Genomic DNA, 26,007 nt, shown 5'->3' on the forward strand with positions numbered 1-26,007 from the left:
AAAAGCTTAAAGGAGAGCTTTGAAAGTTGGGAAGCCTTAAGCCAATATAAAGGGGGGAGAGTTAAATAGTATGGGCCATCGTCTTCATTACAAATTTCATCTTTTATTTGAGAAGAGAGGAATGTCTACACAAGTGTTTGGAGATGCGTATGTCAGTTCCTCGATCATCACATTTGCAAGCTAAAAGGTTAGATTCAAATCTTTGTTGTTCATTCATTTTAGGATTAGTTTAAACAAATTTTTCCTTTGTCTTTTTAGTTTATTGAGGTTAGATTCAAATCTTTGTCATTCGTTCTTTTTAGGGTTAGTAAATAGTAGTGAAACAAAAATGAAAGAAAACGATCTTTTGAACGTATTGCAAAAACGAAAGCATAACGAACTTTTGAACGTACTGAAAAAAAACGAAAACGTTAAACTTCAACAAATTGAATATTTTGAATGGATGGGGGAATGGCATATTCTCTCATAATTATTTAATTATGAAGAGATTTGTGTCTACTCTTGGGCATGCTATTAACATGCTTTCTCATTTCATTTAATTTTTTTAAGTTTTTGAAGTATTAAAGAAGAAAAAAAATCATCATCCTTACACATTGAGAAAATAAACTATCTTTAAAAAAAAAATTTACGAAATATAGTATGTTTTTTCTGTAAATAAGTGTACTATAGTTTTATGATAAAAACATATTGTTCTCATCAGCATCGATGGACTGTACAAAGAAACAAAGGCACAAGGCATCCTTTAGAAAATTATGGCTTCTAGAAAAACATCACTTGTTGCAACTTGGTACAACATAGAAAAAAAACAAATCATCTTGGGCGATAGAATGTGAAAGCATCATTGGAGACTAACAATGTGTGCATCCTATGGTATAGTCACAATGCAACATCACGCTGTCAACTCACAAAAGAACAATCCTTGCACTATTCTCATCCTTGCATTCAACAACACAGAGTCAACATGATGATAACTAAATGCCAACCATTTCTTACGAAAAAAGAGAGAAACAAAAACGTGGTGTCACTCTTACCAATTCTCAATGCAAAGCTGTTACAGCTTTAACTATTGAACATCATTGATACATCCATCTCGGTTTGCAAAACGACAAGAGTGATTGTGAATGGAACCTTGGATTATCGATCTATTCTCGATAACCCTCTAGTCTCTTGGAATGATGGATCACTTTCGTAGCCATCTACTAGAATTGACTTAACTGAGCGAATGTGTTTGCTTTCAATGTGCCACATTATCTATTGATCAAAAAATACATTGCCATAGTAGAACATCCACATCCAAGTACAGAGCTTTGCATCCTCAATAGGCAATCCATTGAAAGGATTATAGAGCTCCATTGTGCAAGCTCTCCATTTGACTTAATGCTCCAAGCAGATCACGAGAATGAAAGATGCTATAGTTTGCTCGAAAATGTAGTCAAGCCAAGCCAACAATATGTATTCCAAAGAGTTGATCAGCACGAGCTCGCATGCATCATATTATGAATAATAACTGTCTCGTTGAAAGAACAACAACGTTCAGGACGGACGGCTTGCTTGCAAGTACCTTACCTTGCCTAGATATCACCTTGGAAAATGCAATGTTTCTATTTTTATTCCCACTTGGCCATGACGCCTACGATCAAAAGAAATGTGAATGTTCAAAATCACGATTAGTGATTCGAACTACACATGGATACATATTCTTCTTTTGACATCCTTCATGTATTCAAACAATGCAAAAACTCATCTACAAACGTACTTTGCTTTGAAACACGACACATGTCTAAACATCATCAGTAAAATTGCTAGATAACGAACATGTAAGAACTGCATATACAACTTCAAACTCCTTTATTGAGCTGCACATGTCAACCTAGTTGAGTCCATGGCGTCGACAACACATGCGACAGGTTGACAACTCAACGAACTTCGTCCTGTCAATAAACCTGCGTGTGGCGCGGCTCTTAGTTTGCTGTAGGTACTCTCCGTTGGGACTAGTAGCCTCTTAGTTGTTCAGCTTGTTACTCTCCGAGGACGGAAAACGTCGGACCCCGCATGGCTTCTCCCGAAGATGATACCAGACGCCTCAAAAGAGCAAGAAGAAGTGCAGGCAATCCATCACCAGCAACGCCAGACCGAGTGCAAGTGCCAGCTTCCAAGGACCGTCTCAGTCTGATGCAAGTTTCCGTCCAGAAGGCACACGCATGCCACACGCTTGAAACCTGCGCTTTCTCCGGCTCTCCATTGTCCACCACCATAACGACGAGCAGCGTGCGGCATCACCGAGACCGTTCCATTGTGCAGATTTCACCGTATCATGGAGCTCATTCAGAGGCACTTGAAGCAAGTCGGATTGTGGAGTTTGGACAGCTTGATGCTTCTGTGCCCTCGTGCAATGATACTGATGAGGACGATGGTACCGGTAGCACGATGCAGAATGCAGCCCTCTGTGTAGAGCTTGGCCAAGTCATCCCGGGCGCTTGCGATGCGCTGCTCGAAACTGCCCATCAGCTGGTTGATGCTCTCAAAGGCTTGAAGTTCAAGCTTCCTGTAACTTGTGTGTAAGTGCCCCAAACATGCGGCCAAGGCAGCAGACCAGCTCCATGAAATCTGGTTAGAGACGAGTAGTGTTGGTACAGTTTTTAAGGAAGTAATTTACTGTTTCAGTCCTCAGGACAATGAAGGCTGCACGTCTCAAGATGCTCTGTCATGAGTAAAAGAGCAAAGCTTCAAGCAGGCATTTGCCCAATTCCTCTTTGACTAAAAAAATCCTGAACGTCATAATCTGCTCTGCGGATTATGGCATGCTAAGAAGTAGTTTATACCATGAAAAAATTCTGTTTTTCGTGTCATACAACGGCACTGGTAGTTGGCCAAGCAACTACACCCGTGTGTTGGATTCTGCTTTTCATGCCATGCAATGGCATTGATAGTTGGCCAAGCAAGTGACCATGAATTCAAAGAATAGGGTTTTAATACACATCTGTGCGACCCAGCATTTCTAGCTTATCCCTATTTTGCTAACTCCAATAACTCCGGGTGGTCTCAAAGTGGTATCGTGCCCAGAACATGGACTTGGGTGTGGTGTAGACACATGGTGTTTCAGGCTGGGACAACTTGGGAGACTAAAAGATATTGCAGCAGCAGTTGTGGTGATGTAGCAGCTGTGTTTTGGGGTTGGAACAGTAGCATGACAGGTTTGGGGTAGCCCTGGGAGGTGGAAGATTGATGTGGCAGGTTGAGAACACTAGTGTGGGCAACAGGAGTGATGTAGAGGTTGGTTGTTGATCAAGAGAGATCAAGATAGTGTTCATGCCCAACAACGATGGCGTTGGAGTGTAGCTGCCTTGGGAATTTGGCAGGGCACTTGTCCTACCAAGACTCCAGTTCAATCTCACCCTTTTTGGGAGTTTGGCAGGGCACTTTTCCTACCTAGACTCCAGTTCAATCACCATTTTTGGGGCTGTTTTGAACCAATATGTTTGGTCAAAAAATTTCTGATTGGTGTAATTTGGCCTGTTGGGCCCTGCATAATGGTTTCCACATACATTTTTTCCCCCTCACCCAACTGTTGTATCTCCTCACAACCTTGCTTTCTTCCGCTGAGTTTTGCCCTTCTGTCACTTAATACTTTTCTTGTAACTTGTTGCAAGCTGCATTGCACACTCCAAAATAGGTGATTCGCGCGCCTCCACATTAGTTGAAATGGTAGTTTGCAGCATGGCATCCACTAACTTCAACACACTATGAGGAAATGCTAGTGCAACGGAGGGAAACACAGTGTACAATGCAAAAAAATGCAATCTAATGAGTGCTCAATGAAGAAGAGGATGTATAGAAGCAAGAATGATACATGGGGCCTCAAGTCGCTGTGCCTTGAGGATCCTGGCCAAGGTAAGCTGAGAGAGGTGTTGGAGACTTGAGAACAGGTCTGAGAGTGTGTCATACCTAAGATGATCTCCAATGCAGCAGCTCTCCACTTGTGTGATGCTGAGACTTTGCTGCCCTGCTGCATAGCAATGTAGAAAAAGCAAAACACAGCAGTGTTGATGGTGTCGCAGTTATTAGAAAATTGTGGAGCAATGGAGGCAAAGAGATGGTGCTGATTGATGTGCTGTAAACACAAAGAATACAAGAGAACAACAAGAACACAATAACTTAATAATAATAGACTTGGGAAATGGAATCCATATACCAAGGCTTAAGAGTGTGTACAATGGTATGAGCTGAGAACAACCAGCAGAGTGTTACAGTCTCCCTTTCTCCAACAAAAGCAATGTGTTGAGTAGTTCAGTGATAATGACAGTGAAAAAGAGAGTGCCTATAAATAGGCAAAGAATAATGATCAGTTGGTCAGCAATAAATGTAGCCTGAAATACCAGTCAGCCAACATTTTAATGTACTTGACTTAGAAATGAAATGCACTTTGACAGGTGGTATTAGCACCAATGAAATGTACTTTGCTAACACCCTCTTGCAGATCATGGGTGATCAGTAAAATATACAATGATTAAGGACTCATTGTAGTATATACAACAAATGATAATCAAACAGGACCATGGTTACCCAAGCAGTGGGTGATCAAGCTATGATCAAGATGCCTCGGAAAGATTCTAATATCGAGGCTGATCTTAATAATCCGTGACCATAGAGAGTAGAAATACTTGAATCTTGATGTCTCTTGGAACTAGCTCTTGGAAAGCATGTCATGATCATGGATTCCTTGCCTTTGACTAGACAGCTAAAGTGTCCCCTCATGTCAAATCAGACTAGGAGCAAAGATCACTCTTTGTCAAACATCCCATTATGAACCTAAAAGGTGAACCAACGTTAGGATTTGAATTCACTAAACTCAGTCGATGCTATGGAAAGTTGCACCCAAGTCTATCAATACTGGTATATGGATAAGGCTTGGATGCTCCACTGCCATTGTCCTCTCAGACTCCCTTTCTGGCAGAGGAGAGTCTTGAGGGATGCAAAATGCAAAACATAAAACACAAAATACACAAACACAAATAGAGAAGAGGGAGAACTTTGAAGTGAATGAATGAATCTTGTAAATGAAGGATTGAATATACAAGATGCTCAAGGACAAAGCTGTCTAATAGCCGGTGGCTCTTGTGGAAGTGAGCTAAGGGAGATGTTGATGTGTGTCGTCCATTGGAGATGGATCTCGAGTGTAGTAACCACTAGTCAAAGTAGAGGTTGATGAAGAAAAGCGCTGAAAACACAAAAACGACCTGCTGTAGATGATGGAAGCTGATCATTGGCAGCAATGGGAGGTTGAGCGATTGTTGTAGACCATGTAGCAGCAGTCGTTGGGGGATGGACAACTAGTGGAAGAGGGTTGAGGGCTAAAACTTGCAAGACAAGGATGGGGCTGAATGATGGGCAGCTTGGTCTATTTATAGACGTGGAAGGATCCTCCCAAATTAGGATTTTGCACGTGAAACACAAAAAGTCTCTAGAACCGCTCTCCATTTAATGAAACTTTTGGTAATGTAATGTTTTGGGGCTGTTTTAAAGAGCTAATTAGTGGGTAATGAGTTTTTACCTCAATAGTACGTTGTCCTGAACGATGACATTATGGGCATGGCCACTTTATTACTAGTTGTGGCCCCGATTTGTCTATATATAGGCAGCTTGCCCTCTCACTCATTATCTATCATTGATTCTTTGTGATTAGCCAACCCTCCTCATTCTCTCATCCCCTTGCTACCATTTGGCACCCACATTGATGTGTAGAGCTATGTGTTGGGGTTGGGTATTGTAGCCTTGTACCTTTCTGCCATTGTTGTCAAATCGTTCCTTATCTCACGTGCGTTCTCTTTCTGTCTTTTTCGTAATGAGTAATTATATTGTATCAAATGTCTAGAAGAGTACAAAAGTCACATGACTAAAAGGGTACAAAAGTCATGGCAAAGAAGCAACAAAAATTGCTGTATGCCAAGGAACCAAGTCCTCCTTGGAAAGAAGATCTATGTGTTGAATAATATCTAGCTGCCAATGTAGGAGACCCTTCAATCTAGCAAGATGCCCATCAAGGTTAAATACCATTATGTTTGGGAGCACATCGTGGATTCTGAGCTAGTAGTGGCCTAGTGTCTCACGGAGGACAATGCAATAGATCTCTTCACAAAGCCTTTGCCCTTAGGGTTCTTTGCTTCATCATATGAGGTTGTTGGGTCTTGAGACACTCCTCAACATCTGAGAGGGGGTGTCAATCTCTTTTGTTTCATGTTGTCATCACTTGGTTGTGAGCTTCGTCAGAGTTTGATGGAGGTGGAGAAGCTTTGATTGTTTCCAGCCTTGTATTTGAGTACATTTCAGTTTAAGACTGTTTAGAAAGTGGCTTTGCACTGGTTGTCCATCATCTCCAACTGGTGCATTACAGTTTTTATGGTGCCCCACCTGCATTCACACTACCCAAGGCTAGGTGATCAGGTGTTGCATGGCAGCTACTTTTGTTGCAGTCGGTCCATTTTTAGGACAGTTTGAGAGTTTTAGTGCATGTTGAGACAGCAGTGGGTCAGTTTGGGGATACACTGCCTATTTAAGGCAGCCCCTATCTCACTTGGCTGATTATCGTTACATTCTCCTCAGCACTTTGCAGGGTTCAGCACCATCTCTGTCATTTGGTGGACACTCTCCATCATTTGGTGCATTCTTTGTCATCAGCTTGATCCGATGCCCTCACTTATTCTTTGGGCTGCATGCAGAGAAAGATTGGTCCACTTCATATTCAGCATTCTATTCAGATCAGTAGAATTCTTTCCTTCTATTTTATGTGTTTATATGAGTCTCTCTCTTCCCTTCTCTCCATGTTCATGCTCTTCTGTTATGCATTCTCACACTGCCTATGTGCTCAGAGGTTTGGACTGCTTGCCCACATCAGATCTGGCTGCATTTTCTGCTGCCAGTTGCCGTCCAGACCTCTGTTCATCACCAACAGCTGTTGCCTGGTTAGCCAGCCATGTGTTTTGCAGTCTGATGTCATTTCCGGACTGCTTCACCTGCGTTTTTGCAGCCAGTATGCTGCCTTGCTGCCACCCTTTTCCATCAGCCTGATTCGGATAGCATCTACCCTGATCAGTGTTTTCAGTAGCCGATTAGAAGTCTTGGCAGCTTAGTTAGTCCATGTGTGAGTGGATCAATGGGTGCTAGTTATTTTGCCGTGTTTTATGGGTGGCTGGTCATTTTCTAATTGGCGGACTGCATTTCTTGGCTCTCGAGATGTTGGCCAACTTGATCTAGATCTTTGGCTATTTATAGATAGGCTTCCACTTCCTGGACACATTGTTTGCATGAAGATGTGAAATTTTATTGCTTCGCATAGCATTCGATTAAAAATTAATCAAATGTGCTAATATGACTTGCACATGTGAGGTGCAAGTCAATTATTTCATAGTGTGGGAGTGCCTTGCCACTAGCAAAGGACTAAACTAGTCTTGTCATCAATGACTTTGATTGCGGTCGATGTAAAGAAGACTGCACGCCCCAACTGACAAAGTTGCTGAACAGACAATGAGTTCACCCTAGGTTGGGGGACATGATAAACATAGTCCAGCGTAGTGTGATCTTGGCCCTCATCATTGGCAAAACTGATGCGACCACAAGCTTGGATCTTGACTAAGGAGTTGTTTCCTACTCTGACTCTTCTAGTTGTAGGATGTCTGGTGAGAAAAATGTCATGTATAGGAGTCATGTGATGAGTGGCTCCATTGTCCACAATCCAAGTAGCAGAAGTGCTCGGTTGTGACAAGTGGACCTTTGCGACCGTCTTCTTGGAAGACAACTCATAGATATGGATGAGATTTACATATGGTGCCTCTAAAGAGATGATGTGGGCCCTTGTAGACCAATCAAACAAGCTCTCTAGCATTGAGAACATTGTCGACTATGATGGCTGACCGGTGGCAGCGTGAGATTGAGCTTTCCATGGCCGCTAAGATTGGTTGCCACCACCCTACTTCCCTTGGTGGGGATTACCTTGCTAGGGTGCGTGGGTTTGAGACTTGGATTTTGGTTGTGTGTCTCTTGCCTTTGATTAACACCCATTGTCAAAATGGCCAACCTTTTGACAATGTTGACAATATCTATTTTTCGTAGGTACATTTTTCCACCTTGGTTTAAGAGAGGATTGGCTATTTCCTTGGGTCTCACTAGATGAGGTTTGAGCGGAATTTTGAGGTTTCCTACCCTTCCCTTACTGTCCCTTTTGACAAGTGGCAATAAGATCCCTTACTACAAGAGATGCCCCATGATAGAATGTGGGCATAGTGGGTTGTGAGATAACCTGTTGCACAAAGTTAAAGTATTTTATTAGCAGCTTATTTAGGAACAGTGTGACCTGGTCATTAGGTGACTTAGGAGCCCGGTCGTAGAGAACTTAGCGAGGAGTCGCTGATACTCAGAAAATTTGACCTTAAGGTCATCCTTATCATTAGTGGTTAAAATTTGAAGCTCATGGTTAAGATTAATGCGACGGGTCCTATCTCGAGCCACATATCGGTCGGTCAAGTGTGCCGAGTGCTCAAACGCTAAGTCGACATGCTGAAGCTAAGAATGAAACTCAGGTAGTAAGCCCTGCATCAACTCAACTATAGCGAAATCATTACGAGCCTTCCATGAGTGGATGACCTCATATGGAACAAGTGTGGGATCGGGCTGGGGTTCCAACCCCTGCACAAGATCCCATAGGTTTTGGGAGTCTAAGACATGTGTCATTAAATTAGACCAAGTGGTGCAGTTAGACCCATTGAAACAAGACTTGTCATTGAATGAGTTCTTGGTAGATGAGGAGCTAGAACCATGAGGTGTCGATGGAGGTGGATAAGTGTGTTGTGGTGGTGGATACGATGGTGGAGGGTAAGGAGGGGGATAAGAAATAGGGTAGGCTAAAATAGACTATTGATGTCCAATGAGTATCGATTGCTATGGAGGCACTGGAATAAAAGAGTTTCCATAAGGTGCTGAAGGTGGAGATGGAGGCATTGGGACACGTAGCCCTCGGATGGGGCACAACAGAATGACCAAGTAATCCATTGGGTAAAGCCATAGAGGCAAACTGTGGTACCAAATGATCCATACTCAAAGAATGCCTTGGAAAGGGAAAACTTGAAAGTGTGTGTGTGGAAGGATAATCTTCCATCACAGATACACACCGCTCGAATAGAAGAAAGAAAGAGTCCTAAAGGCTGTGCCTAATGGAGGACCCCTTGGTGTAGTGTGTGGTAGCTCTGAACAGTGTGTGGTAGGCTGGAAACAAGCATCAGACTATTGTAGACAGAAATGGCCAGCTTGGACCGTGATGTTCTCTGAGTCGGGGGTGTGGGCAGCAACCTGAAAGACTTGAAATCTACCAAAACGAGATTAGGGAGTGTAGTGGGCTGCATGCTTGTTTATAGAAAGTTTGGGGCACCCAAATTAGGGTTTTGTATGTGGGACATAATAACTGTCTAGGATCACGTTTCTTTTTAAAATAAAAGGTTCACTTCATTAATTAAGAATGTTTTGGGGCTGTTTAAGTCAGCCGCCCCCCCTCTTGGTGGCCCAATCTCCAATCAATTTGTCTAACTAGTAGGAAAAGAAATTTTTGCTCAAATAAGTAAAGTCTACTTAGTTCAGTGGGTGAGGATCCCAAAATTGAAACCAAGGTTGGGACCTAGATCGAACAAATGAAGGATTCATTTTTTACTGTAAGAACAAGCTGCCCAAGTGCAGCTATTGCAAGCAATACTACAAGAAGAAAGGGAAGCAACAAGAAAACAACATGCAAACTTTGTAGTTGCTACTTCTTACATTGGTAGCGACGAGGATGAGCTTTCATCAATTGTAGATAAGGCAATCATAGTCATTGTTAAATCATTGTCTCTTGACAATGGTGAGAAAAGTACGACTATGGCCTTTAAAGTATAAATATAAAAACAAGAATCAAAATGGAAATATAATTAAAACTAGACATTGGCTTTGCATATGCATATGCTAAGAGCTTTCCATTACATTTATAACAATGTGGGGTACTCTGCGTAGATCCTAAATCCAAAATGATTTGTACTTCTTGTAGTGCTCTCTTTTTGATTCTCCAAGGAGTTGTATTTTTCGAGGGTTTATAACCAGTTCTCATGGCCTCTAAATTGAGTCCAAGAGCCATATTTGGATTTTGGGCCCCTACTTATGTGCATTGTACCTTTAAGCCATATTGGCCTCTGGTGATCAGCCTCTAAGCTATTTAGATGCACCTTTGAATCATGCCCAACCTTAAGTTCTTGAGCTAGATCCAATTATAAATATCTTTCTCCCATTAGAATTGTTTGTATGGGATTAGACACTACCTTTTCCTAGGGAAGATCTTTGCCCAAATCTTCCAATAAAAGGACAATATATGAATTTTTGATGGGGATTCAACCATAGTGGTAAAGAAGAAACAATTGCCATTAGAAATACTCTTGCGGTGAAGAGCCAATGCAAGGGGAAGGCCTCCCCACCAACATTCTCCAAATGAACACCTTACATTTGAATTGTGTCTTGTTGATTCATCCCTCCATTGTTGTCACTTTCCACTAGGCTTTAGATTTGTGCAATCCTCAAAGTGAATTGTCTTTGGTGGCCAACCATGTGCAATCTTGGATCATGAAATGATAAATCTAGTTACCTAAAGAAGATTGATAGGTCAAATGCCTTGCAAGATCCCAATCCTACTAGGGACAATTAGAATCGAGGACAGGAATGGATTGCCAGTCATGCAAAAGTTTGGAGACTTTGCTCCAAAGATTTGTGAGAGTGCGGAAGAGAAGAGAACCACGAGGAGAAAGAAAGAAAGAAAGAAAGAAAGTTATATTAACGTCTACAACAGGCCAAGTTGGCCTATGAGACCAAAATGTTGCATACAAATGTCTGGGAGATTTCAAAAGTCCCAGTGAAGCTAACATTTATGCTATGTTGAGAGAGAGAGAGAGAGAGAGAGAGAGAGAGAGAGAGAGAGAGAGAGAGAGAGAGAGAGAGAGAGATGCAATTTCCTCTGTGTCTTTGCCATGACTTGTGTATCTCAGTTCATGTTTTGTATTGACAAGTTCACACATGGTGGCTTAGAGCCATTGTGTATCTTGTAATCATGTAACCTTGTACCTTTTTTCGTAATTAATACAATTACCTTTTACGAAAAAAAAGAGCGAGAGAGAGATGAAATGATATATTAACGTCTACAAAAGGCCAAAATGACCAATGAGACCATGAGTTACGATCATGTGTATGATAGTACAAACTGTCTGTGCAAAATATGTAGCATAAAGCAAAATAGGAACGGAAACTAACTATGGCTATGTGTAAAACATAGAGCTCTATCTAGTAACAATGAGCTCCAAATGGTACAATCTCATGTGGGTATGGACGGCCCAGCTCTAGCCCGAGCAATAATCCCCTGTATCTGCCTATGAAGGTGTTGTCGGTGTTTGTGTCGAGGCCTAGGACGTCTGGATCAGCTAAGCTGAATGGCTTGATCAATCAGTACTCCTTGTCTGTGTGTGGACTTTGGCGGTGAGAGAGCCTCTCGTGTGGAGTGTGGTTGTAACTGTATTGAAGTCTTTTGAGTCTCCTTTGCAAAGAAGTCTGTGAGTTGCCTCTGTGAAGGTCCTCGGTGTCCTGGAGCAGCCGTACTCCTGAGGCGCATGTCATGAAGCCGTCGTATCTCAAGAAGAAAGAGGCCAAGGCATCGCTGATTGGTAAAATCCATGACTTTGGATAGTGGCCCAAATCCGTTTCTAAAGAGACTGTGGAAACGACCACGGACCTCATAATATGTTGGGCAGTGGCAGATATAATGCTCCTCTGTCTCTGGCTCTAATTGGCATATTTGGCATATGTGCTCCTTTGGTGGGATGGATCTATATCTGCAAGTCTCAATCTCTTGTTGATGTGAGGAGGTGCGCAATTGGCCAATAGTATATCTGATCCCATGGGAAAGGTGGGTGTCCATGTATCTCGGGCGAATAATAAATCCATAATTTGTAGTATGAAGGAAATGCTTGCGGTAGAAAGGCATCTTTGTCCTGAGCTCGTGCCCTGGCATCAACCATATCCGCTTGATATCCAATTGGGTAAGATCCATCCTGATGATCTTGCGAATCTCTAACCTGCTTAGATCAAGAGATGGTGCATCAAGGGAGTACTAGATGGGGGGGTAACTTGTCCATGCTAAAGCCATGCAGCTCAAACCAGGCCGATATCTGTGCATACCAACATGAAGTATCACCCTCTCTAGCAAGCTGCCTGGAGGACTCCAGGGCCAACCGTGCATATCTATGTCTGGGTAAGTCCCATAGGCTATGTATGTATGCGACCGATCGGGTGAGGGCCTCTACCACAATCGGTGTAGCTGCTAGCTCGGCTCTGATGATCTCATGTGGCACTGAGGCCTTACATCTGATCATCCTGGATATCATGGACACTAGGGGTTTCTCCATCGAGCTCCATCCGTCATAAGTGTGCCCTGATCTGCTACGGTGGTCAAGATTGGGCCTCCATATCTGTACTCCATAAAGTAGTGTGGATGTGACCAATGTATCGAAGAGCCATAGCTTGGTGTGGGGTTCTTGGAATTGCACCTGTGAGCACATCCTCTCCAAACCACCTAGTGCTATGTATCCGCGAGTTAGTCTAGTGTTTGCTGGCTCTCACATAGAAAAGGTGGGCCTTGTGAATAAGACTCCCAGGTATGCATAAGAATCCACATACTCTAGCTCCTCAGATCCATATGTGAATTTAGGTGCTGATCTCTTGACCCAAGGTGGTGTAGTATTAAATAGCATCACCTTGGTTTTACCAAGGTTCATTGAAAGCCCACTGTCCAAAGTATAGGAGTGTAATGCATCCAAGTGTCTCTATAGACCTTCTGGAGAGTTAGCTATTGATACAATGTCATCTGCATACAATAGGAGAGGTATCCAAGTGCTAGCTAGTGGAGCTCCTCTATCTCCTTCGTGTGAAATATAATCAGCAATCCCATCAATGTACAAGCCAAATAATGTCGGAGAGAGGGGGCATCCTTGCTTCACCCCAATGGTGGAGTAAATAGGTGCTGAAAGGCCCTCAGGTGTCCGAACTCTACCCACAACTCTCTCATACAGTGCCAAAATACCCCAACTGAGCTCTTTCGGTACTCCCATGGCATGCAATCTATGTATCAACCTGTCTCTCGGTACTGTGTCGTCAAAGGCTTTGCGGAAGTCCACAAAGCAGCAGTAGGTCCGTCGACCGTGGGCCGTTCCCTCAATGATTGCTTTGAGTGTGACGGGGTGATCCAATGTGGAGAAACCTCTCCTAAAGCCAGCCTGCCCCTGTGCTCTAAGACCCCACCTCTCTGCCCACCTGCTTAACTCATGCTCAAGGATGGAAGCATATGACTTAGCCAATGTATGCCCAACCATGATAGTCCGATAATTACTGGGTAGAGTGGGGTCCCCTGACTTGAGGATAGGCACAATAGTGTTCGTGCTCCAGCTTTCTGGTAGGCCTTCACATATGGCTTTGTTAAACATGTAAGCTAGGAATCCTGCCACCAAATCTCTAGCATGGATCAAGTGCTCGGCTACTAATCCATCATGATCTTGTGCCTTTCCTCTGGTAAGTTTGTCAATGGCCTCTCGGACCCTACTTTCTGTAAGAAAGTGGTGGTCTCTCGACAAGGCTCAAGTGGGTTAGGAAGAGGTGGTTGACCCTCCATAGTAGAAAGACTAGCTACATACTTCTCCCATACAGCGGTGGACGTAATAGGTGTGGTTGGGCAATGCTGTCTGAAAAGCCTCTAAGCCTCTCTAGAGTCCTGGCTCAAAAATAACTAATATAGGTTTGGCTCCAACTAGGCCAAGAATGTTCTCTTCTTCCATTGTGTGAGGCGTCTAAAGAGTATTTGTGCGTGTCTGTGGGTAGTGGACCCCGGTGCTATCTCTCTCTGTAGCCGTGCTCTGGTTTCACGGCACTCATCATTATACCAGTTGTTCCAAGGTGTCACCTCAGTGGAGGCTCTCTGTGTGGGTTGTGAGTGTGGGAAGGCTACACCTGTAGTGATGTGTAGGGCCTCACTGAACTGCTGAGTCAACTCCTGTAATGGAACGTCCGGGTCTGCATCATGTAACTATCTAAGGATCTCCGCCTCATAGATATCCTCTCTCTCTCTCTGGAAAAGAGGTATCTTGGGTGTCAGGGAGCTGCATGATGGATCTACATGTCAGTGAATTGGAGGTCGATGGTGAATGATAGAAAGGCATGATCCACTGCAACTCCGAGAAGGCGTGGGCATACTGAGAGGTCTTGGATGTGAGATATCAGCATCGATGGGGCAAGAACATAGTTTATTGTGCTGGCACTGTGTCGGTGAGGATAACATGTGAAGGCGCCGGATAGGAGGTATCTAGCCAGGCCATTGAGAATGGTCAACCTATGTGCTGTGCCCATCTCCACAAGGTATCTCCCATATTCGGTGACTTCCCCCATATCCTGAGATGTCCTCTCCAGCTGTAGCTTTGACACATCCTGCTCCTGTAGCATATCCTCAGATGCATCAAAGAAAGACACCTGATGGGAGGCTGTCCTGGCATTAAAGTCTCCTAGTAGGATAACCTCTCCCTCCTTCGAGAATTCCCAAATATCCTTGTCCAAAGCCACATATGGTGATTGCCCCTTGGGTGCGGCGTATCGGGACATCATAGGGGGGAAATAGCATATGGCAACATACAAAGTGCGTTCCTCACCACGCCCTCCCACCCACATGTATTTGGCTTGCTCATCTCTACAAACTACTTGGATCATCTGCTATAGCTCCTCCCTGAATAACACTGCCACTCCTCCCGACCCACGATTACTGTGGTCTATGCGTGTCTCCTTCTTGCAAGCTGACTCCCACCTATAGCCTGTCACCAATGGAAGTGTAGTATGTGGTCCTTCATGTGTCTTTGAGTAGAACACTATATCTCTCCCTCTGAATGTCTCCTCAAAAGCTCCCACATCCAATCGGAGGGCTCCATTACAGTTCCAAACTGCCACTGCAAGGCTGGTCCCATAGGTCTCACACCGTCATTTGTGGCGCCTCTCCATGACTACCACTCTCCCTCCTTTGTAGAAGGCGACATGGCTGCCTTAATTTTTGGCATGCACTCCCTCATATGGGCTAGTTGGGTTGGTGTGAGATTGTCACCCAGAAACACACCGGTCCCCTTCAATGTACGGCGTTGAGCTAGGAAGTCTCTCCTAGCCTCCATGGTGGGGAAGCGGAGAATGAGTGCACGCTCTTTTGAGCTCTTCCCTTCTGTGCTTTTCTTGCCCACTCTCCAAGCAGAGACATGCGTATCTTTCTTAATATTCATTAACATGTATAGCACCTTGGTGTCCTCATCCACTTTTTCATGTATCTTCAGCCCCGTCACCCAGACATGGAGTGCTCCCATTTTCCTTTTTTGTTCCTCCAATGTGTCATTGATTATGGTTGTTGTAGGTGCATGTGAGAGAGAGAGAGAGAGAGAGAGAGAGAGAGAGAGAGAGAGAGAGATTTGCAGTGATTGAAAACAATGCTGAATACAAAGGAGAGGACCGATCAGTCCTTGCACGCAGCTTGAGGCATTAGTGAGGGCACCAGATCAGGCTGAAATGATGATAGGAGCACCAACAGTGATGGTGATGGAGAATATCCAGCTTGCTGTCCATGCCGGAGACAAAGGATTGTAGCAACCAATGGAGCACCTACCAAAGAACAAAAGAAGATGATAGTGCTAATTGAGGAGGGTCAGCTATAAATAGCAGAATGTCTCCAAATCTGGTTGACCTGTCAAAATGGCCTCTAAATCTGACTGACGTACTGAAAATAGATTGGGACTGCAATAAATGTAGTCTGTATGCACAAAAAAATCCAAAAAATGATGATGTGGTATCCTGGGTAAGCAAGCATTGGCAAGGGCTAAAAACTAACGAGAAATGCTAGAAATGCACACAAGACTCAATTGGACGAAGAAATGCATGCTCTAGAATGAGATGCCTCCTTTGTCAAAGCACATGATAGACATGCCAGAGCTCCTAATGTCCCCATTTGACTTAGACTGAGGCTCATAGGTAGAAGATGACCAAGCATGACAAACATGACCGCTAACACCCCCTCTCAGATCCTAGATGGGGCTGAAGGCCAAAGAAGAAACGGATCCTGGGGTGACAAGAAGAATGTCAATGTTGATGAAGTCTATCGATGTAGACCGCTAATGAAGAATCTCCTCAAGATCTTGAGAAGCTCCCTCTAAAACACTAGGGGCCAAGAAATCCACAGTCGTATCATCGAGATCGTCACCCTCTGAAAGGAATGGGGGTATGAGGGTGTGAAGAAATACCCTAATACAAAAACCCAAATAACAGTGTATGACAAAGCACAAACTGATAGAAGAACACAGTTAGGGTTAGGGGTAATTCGGAGACAATGAACATAGAGAATGAATGAAATGATATGATTATTAAATATACAATGCTCATGTAGCAAACACACTATGCAATGAATCAATCAGTAGTGTGTCGCACTCCGAACGGATCTCAAATCGTAGCAAGGCAGCCTCCAGATGTCGAACACCAACAAATGTAGCCAAGGAAGGCTGGATCTGATATAGACGCGAGAGAGAGAGAGAGAGAGAGAGAGAGAGAGAGAGAGAGAGAGAGAGAGAGAGAGAGAGAGAGAGAGAGAGAGAGATTTTGAGCACAAGAGTCACGGTGAAACAGAAAAAGTTATGGATTGCCATGGGTTTCGCTTGTTTTATGCAGGGACACATGCCATGCATTATTCTGGTGTGCTTATGATTGTACATGAGAAATATCAGCTTGTTCTTATTAAAAATGATGTACATGGTCGTTTTGTGGTGATTGAAGTTTTATTTGAAGGAGAGATCTTATGGTTACTTGGGCTCTATGCTCCAAATGACCCTTTATCCCGCCGGGATCTTTGGAATACTTTGCAGACCTCCTTGTTACTTGGCAGACGGGGTTTTTTGATGGGGGATTTTAATATGTGTGTTGATTCTTCATAGTCCAGATCAAAGCATTCGGTGATGGACGCTCCGGAAAGCCGTGTGTGGAATGCGTTTGCTCTTGCCGTACTTAAGCAAGATCTCTGGTCATGGCTATACCCTTTTTCTACAGGGTTTACTTTCATTCTGCGCAGTATACAGCTACATGGTCGCGGTTGGACCACATGTACATCATGCAGGATGTGTTAGCCTGCTCTTTATCATTCTCAGTCTGTCATCTCCTGGTTGTGAGCTCCTGTCAGAGTCTGACAGGAGACAGAGGAGCTCTGTCAGTCATTTTAGTGGCTGTCCTGGTTAGTCAGCAGCCTGTGGGTGTCATACAGCCCAAACTGGGCTGTTTTTCTGCAGTCGGCCCATTTTCTGGGCAGGTCGGCCAGATCTGGCCAAAGTCGGCCAGATCTGGCTGGTCGGCCAAATCTGGCCAGGTCAGATTTGGCAGGTCGGCCAGTTTTCTGGCCTGGGGGCTATATATAGCAGCCCCCCCAGTCATTCCAGCATTGTGCTCTGCAGGTTCAGCACTGCCTCCGTCATCTCCGTCTCCGGCATTGGTGCTGCCATTGCTTCCAGTCTGTCCTGGTCCCCTCACTGACGCTCCGGGCTGCGTGCAGGGACTGCTCTGTCCATTTCAGTGTATTCAGCATTCATCTCAGTCAGTGCAGACTTTCTTCCTTCATTCTCTGCTTTCTCTCTCCTCTCCTCTGTGTTCGTGTTCTTCCGTTGCGCACTCTCACATGGTATCATCGCCTGATTGAGAGCACGGAGGACATACCCTCAGGAGTGAGATACCCTACTGCTGCTGCCAACTGATCAAAAACTGCCAGGCGACTTCTACAAGAGGCCTTTCAGCCTGCGTTTTACTGCCCACGCTGACTGCAGAGGCTGCCACGTCATCCAGCGACGCAGAAACCCTGCGTTTTCCACCAGGCTGTCCCTCCTTCTGCTGGGCGACCTCCCTACAGGCTGCGTTTTGCTGTTCTGCTGGTCGCTACCACTCCAGGCGGCACATTTCCTGCTGGCGACTTCTGTCCGGGCTGTTTCCTGGTGCTGGTGGTCTCTTCTCTGGTGCTCGACATCAATTATCTTTGCGTTTTGCAGATCCAGGTGTTTGTAGGCATTCTCTGCCTGCGTCTTGGTGGTTGGTGACCACATTGCTGGTCATATTTCGACATCGGCACAACTTTCTTTGGTATTTTGCAGATTGGAAGATGTCTTACCAGTTTTCAGGCTTTGATGACTCAGAGGATGAACTTCTTTCTCATCATTCCTCTGAGCGGAGGTGGGATTATCGTGAGGTTCGACGTCGGGAAGAACCTCCTCGCACTCGTCCTTCTTCAGTCCATGCATCTCAGAGGGTTCCATCTACCGCGAAGGTTTCTTCCGTGAAGACTGCTTCAGATGTGCGGATGCCTTCCTTGATTCCCTCTATTCAGGTGCCGATTCTCCCTTCCTTTTCGAAGGAAGATAAGTTGAATGGTTCCAACTACTCCCTCTGGTCATGCAAGGTGGCCTGCATCCTCGATACATTTGACCTTTGGGAGCTTGTTTCTTCACCCATCGACCGTCCCCCCGTGGATTCGTCCGGTGGCACCTCTCTTGACCGTGTAGCCTTATGGGATCGGCTCAACTCTCGAGCTCGTTCCTTTCTTTTTATGAGTCTTCATGATTCTGTTCTTGTACATGTTCACAGGTTGCAGACCGCGGCGGAAGTATGGACGAAGCTTGCGTCTTTGTATCAGCACAAGACATTTGCCCACAAGATTTCCTTGGAGAAGAAGTTGCGGATGCTCAGTCTTGATGGTTCTCCTTCCATGAAGGAGCAAAGATGGAGGATATGCGAGGCGAGCTAGCCTCTCTTGGTCGTCTGATATCGTCTGAGGATATGGCGATGATTCTGTTGACTCAGCTGCCATCACCCCGTTATGATGTCTTCTATACCAGCCTCATCACTTCGAGGACCCGCGAGACACTCCTATGGGAGGAGCTTTCCCCGCTTGTCTTGGAGCATGACGAGCGACTCAAAGAGGTGGGAGCCAGTGGCTCCACCAAGGCATTTACGGCCGGCACATGTGGCGGCAAGAAGAAGAAACAAAAGAAGGAGAAGGCCAAGGACAAGAAGGAGGAGGACAAGAAGGATGCGAAGGAGAAGAAGCCCAAGTGTCCCCATTGTAGGAAGGGCACTCATCCCGAGGAGAAGTGTTGGCAGAAGTATCCCCATTTGAAGCCTAAGGAGAAGGACTTGAAGGTGGCCCCAGCCACAACAGAATCTGCGTTTGTGCATGTCTTTGTTGAGGAGGACACAGCCCTAGCTTCTACCACACAGGAGAAGCCTTGGCTCATCGACAGTGGAGCATCTTCACATATGACCTTCCGTCAGGATTGGCTTCAGGATCTTCGTTCCAGAGGGGGTACAGTCACCATTGGTGACAATTCTACAGTCCCTGTTCGAGGCGTGGGGACTTTACCTATGTTTTCAGACAGGCGGTCTTTCTCCGCCAAAGTTCTCTATGTCCCTGATTTGGGTTTTAACCTATTATCTGTGCATGGCCTTACTCAGTTAGGTACCTGAGTCATTTTTACACAGGATGCAGTCACAGTGGAGGATGCTTCTACAGGTGATGCTCTTTGGACAGGTACACAGGAGGGTGGGCTTTATACGCTCACAGCCTTGGCTGCGCGGACTTCCCATGAGCTTGGGCTGCTTTGGCATGCTCGTTATGGTCATTTGAACCTCGATTCTCTTCGCCGGGCTTCTAGGAGGAAGATGGTGGAGGGACTTCCTGATTTCCCTCCTCTTCACACTTTGTGCCCTAGCTGCTTGAGGGGCAAGCAGCACCGGCAGCCTCACCCGCAGGTTGCTTCTAGGAGGGCTACTTCTCCGCTTGAGTTGGTTCACACCGACCTTTGCGGACCTATGGGCACGGCCTCCCTTGGGAAGGCCAAGTATTTGATGCTGATTGTGGACGACTTTAGTCGTTATGTGTGGCCTTATTTCTTGGATTACAAGAGCGAGGCGTACTCCCGTTTCTGTGAGTGGCAGGTGTTTGTGGAGACCCAAACAACTTTCAAGGTTCGTGGCGTTCGAGCTGATCACGGTGGCGAGTTCACTTCTCACATTTTCTCTCAGTTTTGCAGGGATCATGGTATTCGGGTGGAGTATTCCTTTGGGGTGAGGCGGTGGCTACAGCGGTGCATATTCGCAACCGCTCTCCGACTTCGGCGTTACAGGACATGACTCTGTATGAGGCTTTCTTTGGGAAGAAGCCTTCCATGTCCCATTTTCGCATCTTTGGGTGCGATGCTTTTGTCCATGTGGACAAGAAGAAGAGGCAGACGAAGTTCGACTCTAAGTCGAGAAAGCTTATCTTCGTTGGTTATAGTATGACCACGAAGGGATATCGGCTCTACGACCCGACGACGCGGAAGGTTGAGGTGAGCAGGGATGTGATCTTTGATGAGGCTTCGGCCTCTGAGGATCCGATTGATGGTTCCATTACAGATGTTTCTTTGTCATCGACGGACCCGCCCCCCCCGCCCCCACCTTCTCTCCCTTCACTTCCTTCCAGGATGCCCCTTAGCACCCCCCCTATTCCTCCTCCTTCGGCTTCCCTTTCCCCTTTGGTGGATGTGACTCCGTCTTCTACGAGCTCTTCTACCGCCACTTCGGGATCTTCAGGGGATACACAGCCTTCTTCAGATGCGGAGGATCTACCTTCACACGGTGAGGGGGAGTCCCTCTCCGATTTGGGTGCTTTGCAGGTTCCGGAGAACCCTCGGTCTCCCTCACAGCAGCAGGAGTCTCTCAGGATTCCTTTATGGTATCGCCGGCTCATGCAGGATTTAGGTGTTACTCACTTTCCTACTTCTTCTACAGGTCCACGTCGATTAGCACGTTTACATGCCCAGCGGGACAGTTCACTATGTGTGAACTATGCTCTTATGTCACAGATTCTTCAGGATTCCGAGCCTTCCACTGTGGAGGAGGCTCTTGCACAGGATATTTGGAGACAGGCTATGCAGGCCGAGCTCGATTCCATCGAGCGAAACCATACGTGGGAGCTTGTTCCGCGTCCCGCGAAACGGAAGGTGATTGGTGTGAAATGGGTCTTTAAGACCAAGTATCTTGCAGATGGCTCCTTGGACAAGCATAAGGCTAGGCTTGTTGCCAAGGGTTTTGCACAGCGTGCAGGCTTGGACTTCTTCGAGACTTTTGCTCCTACAGCCAGGATGTCCACCATACGAGTTCTTTTGGCTTTTGCTGCTCACCACCGTTGGCCTGTCTATCAGATGGACGTCAAGTCTGCTTTTCTGAATGGCGTTCTTGAGGAGGAGATTTATGTTTCACAGCCTCCTGGTTTTCTTGTGCAGGGGAAGGAGGATCATGTCTACAGGCTGCGGAAGGCTCTTTATGGCTTGAAGCAGGCTCCTCGTGCTTGGTACCAGCGGATTGACCGCTTCTTTTTACAGAGTGGCTTTGCGCGCTCCGCTTATGATCCCAACCTCTACTTACGGGTTGTGGATTCTCTTTCAGTGTTCCTTATCTTGTATGTGGATGATCTTATCATTACAGGGAGCGACACTCAACAGGTGGAGCATACACGGTCCATTCTTCAGCAGGAGTTTGACATGACGGATCTAGGGATCCTTCACTTCTTTCTAGGCCTGGAGATCTATCAGATGGCACAGGGCATTTTTATCTCGCAGCACAGGTACATCTCCGAGCTTCTTTCGGAGTTTGATATGGCTGAGTATCGGGCCCTATGTTCGACCGCTATGGAGGCAGTTTGGCTCCGTCGCTTACTCGCGGAGATTGGCTTTTCCCAGACCGGACCTACGGAGCTGCGCGTGGATAACCAGAGTGCTCTTGCTCTGGCCAAGAACCCGGTGTTTCATGCTTGCACGAAGCACATTGAGGTTCAGTATCACTATGTTCGAGAGCGGATCGTGGATTCGGAGCTGGTGGTGGTCTATTGTCCTACGGCGGACAATGCATCTGATCTCTTTACGAAGCCTTTGCCTCAGGCTTCTTTGCTTCATCACTTGCGGTTCTTGGGTCTTCAGACTCTCCCAGGATCTGAGAGGGGGTGTTAGCCTGCTCTTTATCATTCTCTGTCTGTCATCTCCTGGTTGTGAGCTCCTGTCAGAGTCTGACAGGAGACAGAGGAGCTCTGTCAGTCATTTTAGTGGCTGTCCTGGTTAGTCAGCAGCCTGTGGGTGTCATACAGCCCAAACTGGGCTGTTTTTCTGCAGTCGGCCCATTTTCTGGGCAGGTCGGCCAGATCTGGCCAAAGTCGGCCAGATCTGGCTGGTCGGCCAAATCTGGCCAGGTCAGATTTGGCAGGTCGGCCAGTTTTCTGGCCTGGGGGCTATATATAGCAGCCCCCCCAGTCATTCCAGCATTGTGCTCTGCAGGTTCAGCACTGCCTCCGTCATCTCCGTCTCCGGCATTGGTGCTGCCATTGCTTCCAGTCTGTCCTGGTCCCCTCACTGACGCTCCGGGCTGCGTGCAGGGACTGCTCTGTCCATTTCAGTGTATTCAGCATTCATCTCAGTCAGTGCAGACTTTCTTCCTTCATTCTCTGCTTTCTCTCTCCTCTCCTCTGTGTTCGTGTTCTTCTTCCGTTGCGCACTCTCACAGGATGATGCTTTTCTTCTTGAGATGCTGGAAATGAAAGTGTTGTAGCAATATGCCTTGTCGGACCATTTTCCTCTACAGCTTGAGATGCTTGTACAACCCATTGCACCTTTTAAACAATTTTTGGATAGACTCCCTTTGCGTTTCAACTCGTCTTATTTGAAGCATTCAATCTTTCAGGGTTATATGCAGCAATTGATTGATAGATTTTTATTGGACTTCCCCTCTGAGGGCAATGCTTCTTTTGAACGATTGCTCTCTAATGTGCAGTGGGTTGTTCGGCAGTATGGGATCCATCATGTTTCTCTTTGTCGGTGGCGTTGACAAGCAGCGGAGGAATTACTGGCTTTGGTTCGTTCTCTACTAGTGGAGACTCCAGATGATGTATTTATGCTGCCATTGGCTATGCGTTTGGCTGATCTTATTAAAGAGTTTTAGTTGAAATCTTATCAGCAGGCCAAATTGCAAAATTTGACTGAGAATTTGTAAGATAGTGCTTGTCAGACTCATAAGTTCTTTCGAGCTCTCCATGCATCTCCTGCTCGAGAGAATATGACTAGACTCCAGGATGCAGAAGGTCAAATGGTCATTGATCCTCAGACTATTGTGAATATGTGTAGGAATTATTTTCTAGACCTTCTTGGTTTTACTCCTTCATCTTCTGACCAAATTACTCATGCCCACTCAGTTTTCTATGATTTGGTCCGCAATTAGGTTCCACATGACATGCAAACTACTTTGGAGACAGATATTCGTGAGGCGGAGGTTATGGATGTTTTGTTACACTTGCCCAAGGATAAAAGTCTCGGTTGGGATGGTCTCACCAATGAATTCTTTGAGGTTTTTGCTACTCGACTGGTGAAACCATTGACAGCTATGTTTCAGCAGGTTTGGGAAACGGGGTTCATGCCTTCCTCATGGAAAGAAGGACTTATTAAACTGCTTCCAAAAGTTCCTTCGCCGTCTGTGTTGAAACATTGGCGACCGATTTCTTTGATGGGTTCTATGTATAAAATCTTTTCCAAAGTGATGGCGAATCGGCTCCATAAGCATCTTCCTGCCATTGTGCATTCTTTTCAATATGGTTTCATTAAGGGCCGAAACATTCTGCATAATGTCTTAAATGTGCAAATGGCTATTGACTGTGCAAGGCACTCTAATCAGGAGGTGGTATTGATTCAATTGGACCTGGAAAAGGCTTTTGATTATTTAGACTGGTCTTTCTTTGCAGAACTTATGTCTACTATGGGCTTTGGTTCTTGGATGTCTCGTTTGATCTACACCATTAGTGCTGCGGCTTCTTCGCGAGTTATGCTGAATGGTGGTGTTACCGAGCCATTTGTCCTTGCACGCTCTGTGAGACAGGGTTGTCCTTTGAGTCCTCTCTTTTTTGCCCTTGTGACTCATCCAGTTCTTTCGATGTTATCTCATATGGCAGCTTCTACTCAATTGGCTGGATTGTCTCTTTCTTTTGGACAGCACTTCATTAGTCAATCCTTGGCTGATGACAGCTTTATGATTTTGAGTGCGGACAAGGATAATCTTGGCAAAGCATTAGATGTTTGGACTCTCTTTGGTCATGCTTTTGGTCTTCGTATTAATGCTTTGAAATCAGCCATTCTCAGTTGCACGGAGTCAGATTTGCAGTCATTGGACTGGCAGGGAATGGTTGTTCCCTGTGGTTCCATTGTCAGGCATCTTGGGTACCCTTTGGGTGTACTAGAGTGGATTTCACAGAAACTGGCAGCTAAGTTTCTGTATTGGAAGTCGCAGGCTTGACCCTTCCATGTTCGCCTCAAAGTGGCTCAGACAATTATGTTGCCAATGCTCACATATTTCTTGCCATTGCTGCCTTGGACTACTACTACATTGAATGCTCTTACTCAGTACATTCGTTTCATGTTATGGAAGAAGGACTCCTTGCATGCAGGCATTTCATGGATTTCTTGGTCACATGTATGTACCCCCAAACGCATGGGTGGTGGGGCTATTTTGGATGTCAAAACTCATATATGTGCACTCCGTTGGTCTCTTTTTCGTGCCATGTGCGTGGATCATCACCCGTGGGTCTTTAAAGATAGCCTGTTATTTTCTTGAGGATCACGGGCTTGTGCATGGTAATACCCAAATTCGGAGTTCCTGGTGGCATGTTCTTAATGCAGACGCTCGGTTTTCTAGTCCTTCATCATCCCTGCTTGCTCATTTGGTATGTTCCTGGAAATTGGTTCTCCAGAAGGCTTAGTGGCATCCAATGGAGGACCGCTTAGCTACTAACTCTTTTCAACTGGAATTGTTGGCAGCCTCGTGATTACTTTCTTGGGAAGGCAAACATGAGCTCAGACCAAAATTTAACCGCATGGCACGTTTGGGCTTGACTTCAGTAGCCAGTCGCAATGTGTTGATATCGTTTCGTACAGCTAGGAGGCTTTTCAGGATCCCTCGTGGATACCATGATTTATAGGGACAGCTTTTGATGGTGCTCCAGAGCAGACAACCCTTTCCTGCCCTTGCTTCGGATTGTCCCTGGCAGGACTGGGACCTTGCAGGCCGGCTGAATTTGGAAAAGGCCTCAGCTAACCAGGTGTATCATCTTCTGATTGAAGATCATCAATGGCTGGTTACTAAAGCTAATATTGTATGGGGGTTGCGTAAATCTCAGTCATGGTGGAAGGTAACTGTGATGGAGGGCTGGTTGAACAAGACACCTTTCAAATGCAAGGTCTTTCTTTGGAGGGTGATGATTGGTGGTTTTCCTCTTGCTTCAGCCCTTTCCAAACGTCGAATCTCCAACGGCAATTGTTTCTTTTGCACCACCACTGTTGAACCACTGTGGAATCGACCCGTCATCGATTTATTTCTTGCCCTCTCGCTAAGAAAATCTGGTCACTCTTGTTAGCGGTTTGGCGAGCAGTGGTTGGTTTCTCGCTAAGTCCTTTTGATTGGGTTTTTGTGCAGCCCAAATACCCCACACCGGCACAGTCGCATATGAAGATCTTGTTTCACTTTCTTAGATACTGGGGCTATTGGCACAATTGGACCATTCGGAATGCTTTTTTTTTTGATTCAGCCTCTAATGTTCAGGGACATATTGCTAGGCTTAAAGGTCTCTTGCATTGGCAGATAGATCTCATTCGGCACTCTGACTTACTCCCTCAGGAGGACTTACTTCCCTGGCATATGACAATTTCCTTTGCGTCTTTGCCATGACTTTTGTAACTCTTTTGTCATTTAGTACTTTATAAATATAACATCCATTACGAAAGAGAGAGAGAGAGAGTAAAAACGTAGGTGAGGAGAGAAAAATACTAAAAACGCATGTGAGGAGAG

General features: G+C 45.5%; 1 protein-coding gene and 1 pseudogene across 6 annotated transcripts in view; one reads left to right on the forward strand and one right to left on the reverse strand.

Moving 5' to 3' along the window:
* The first annotated feature begins 1,947 nt into the window (after positions 1 to 1,947).
* Positions 1,948 to 26,007, forward strand: part of LOC148016733 (uncharacterized) — a 144,519-nt gene continuing 120,459 nt past the window's right edge. For 2 of the 6 annotated variants that reach the window (XR_015688036.1, XM_087663704.1), the window contains exon 1: positions 1,957 to 2,558. Coding sequence is in view for 4 of the 6 variants with exons in the window: in XM_087663704.1 (XP_087519830.1) it covers positions 2,053 to 2,558 (506 nt within the window). In the remaining 2 variants the exon portion in view is untranslated. Of the gene's footprint in view, positions 2,559 to 26,007 lie in introns of all 6 variants that reach the window. The other 4 variants (XR_015688037.1, XM_087663705.1, XM_087663703.1 and 1 more) reach the window with 4 other exon arrangements.
* LOC148016734 (uncharacterized) lies at positions 11,372 to 13,175 on the reverse strand (annotated as a pseudogene).

This window comes from Lygodium microphyllum, chromosome 23 (genome assembly GCF_053477565.2).
Source record: "Lygodium microphyllum isolate KBCC chromosome 23, Lygodium_microphyllum_v1.1.10, whole genome shotgun sequence".
Classification (NCBI taxonomy): domain Eukaryota; kingdom Viridiplantae; phylum Streptophyta; class Polypodiopsida; order Schizaeales; family Lygodiaceae; genus Lygodium; species Lygodium microphyllum.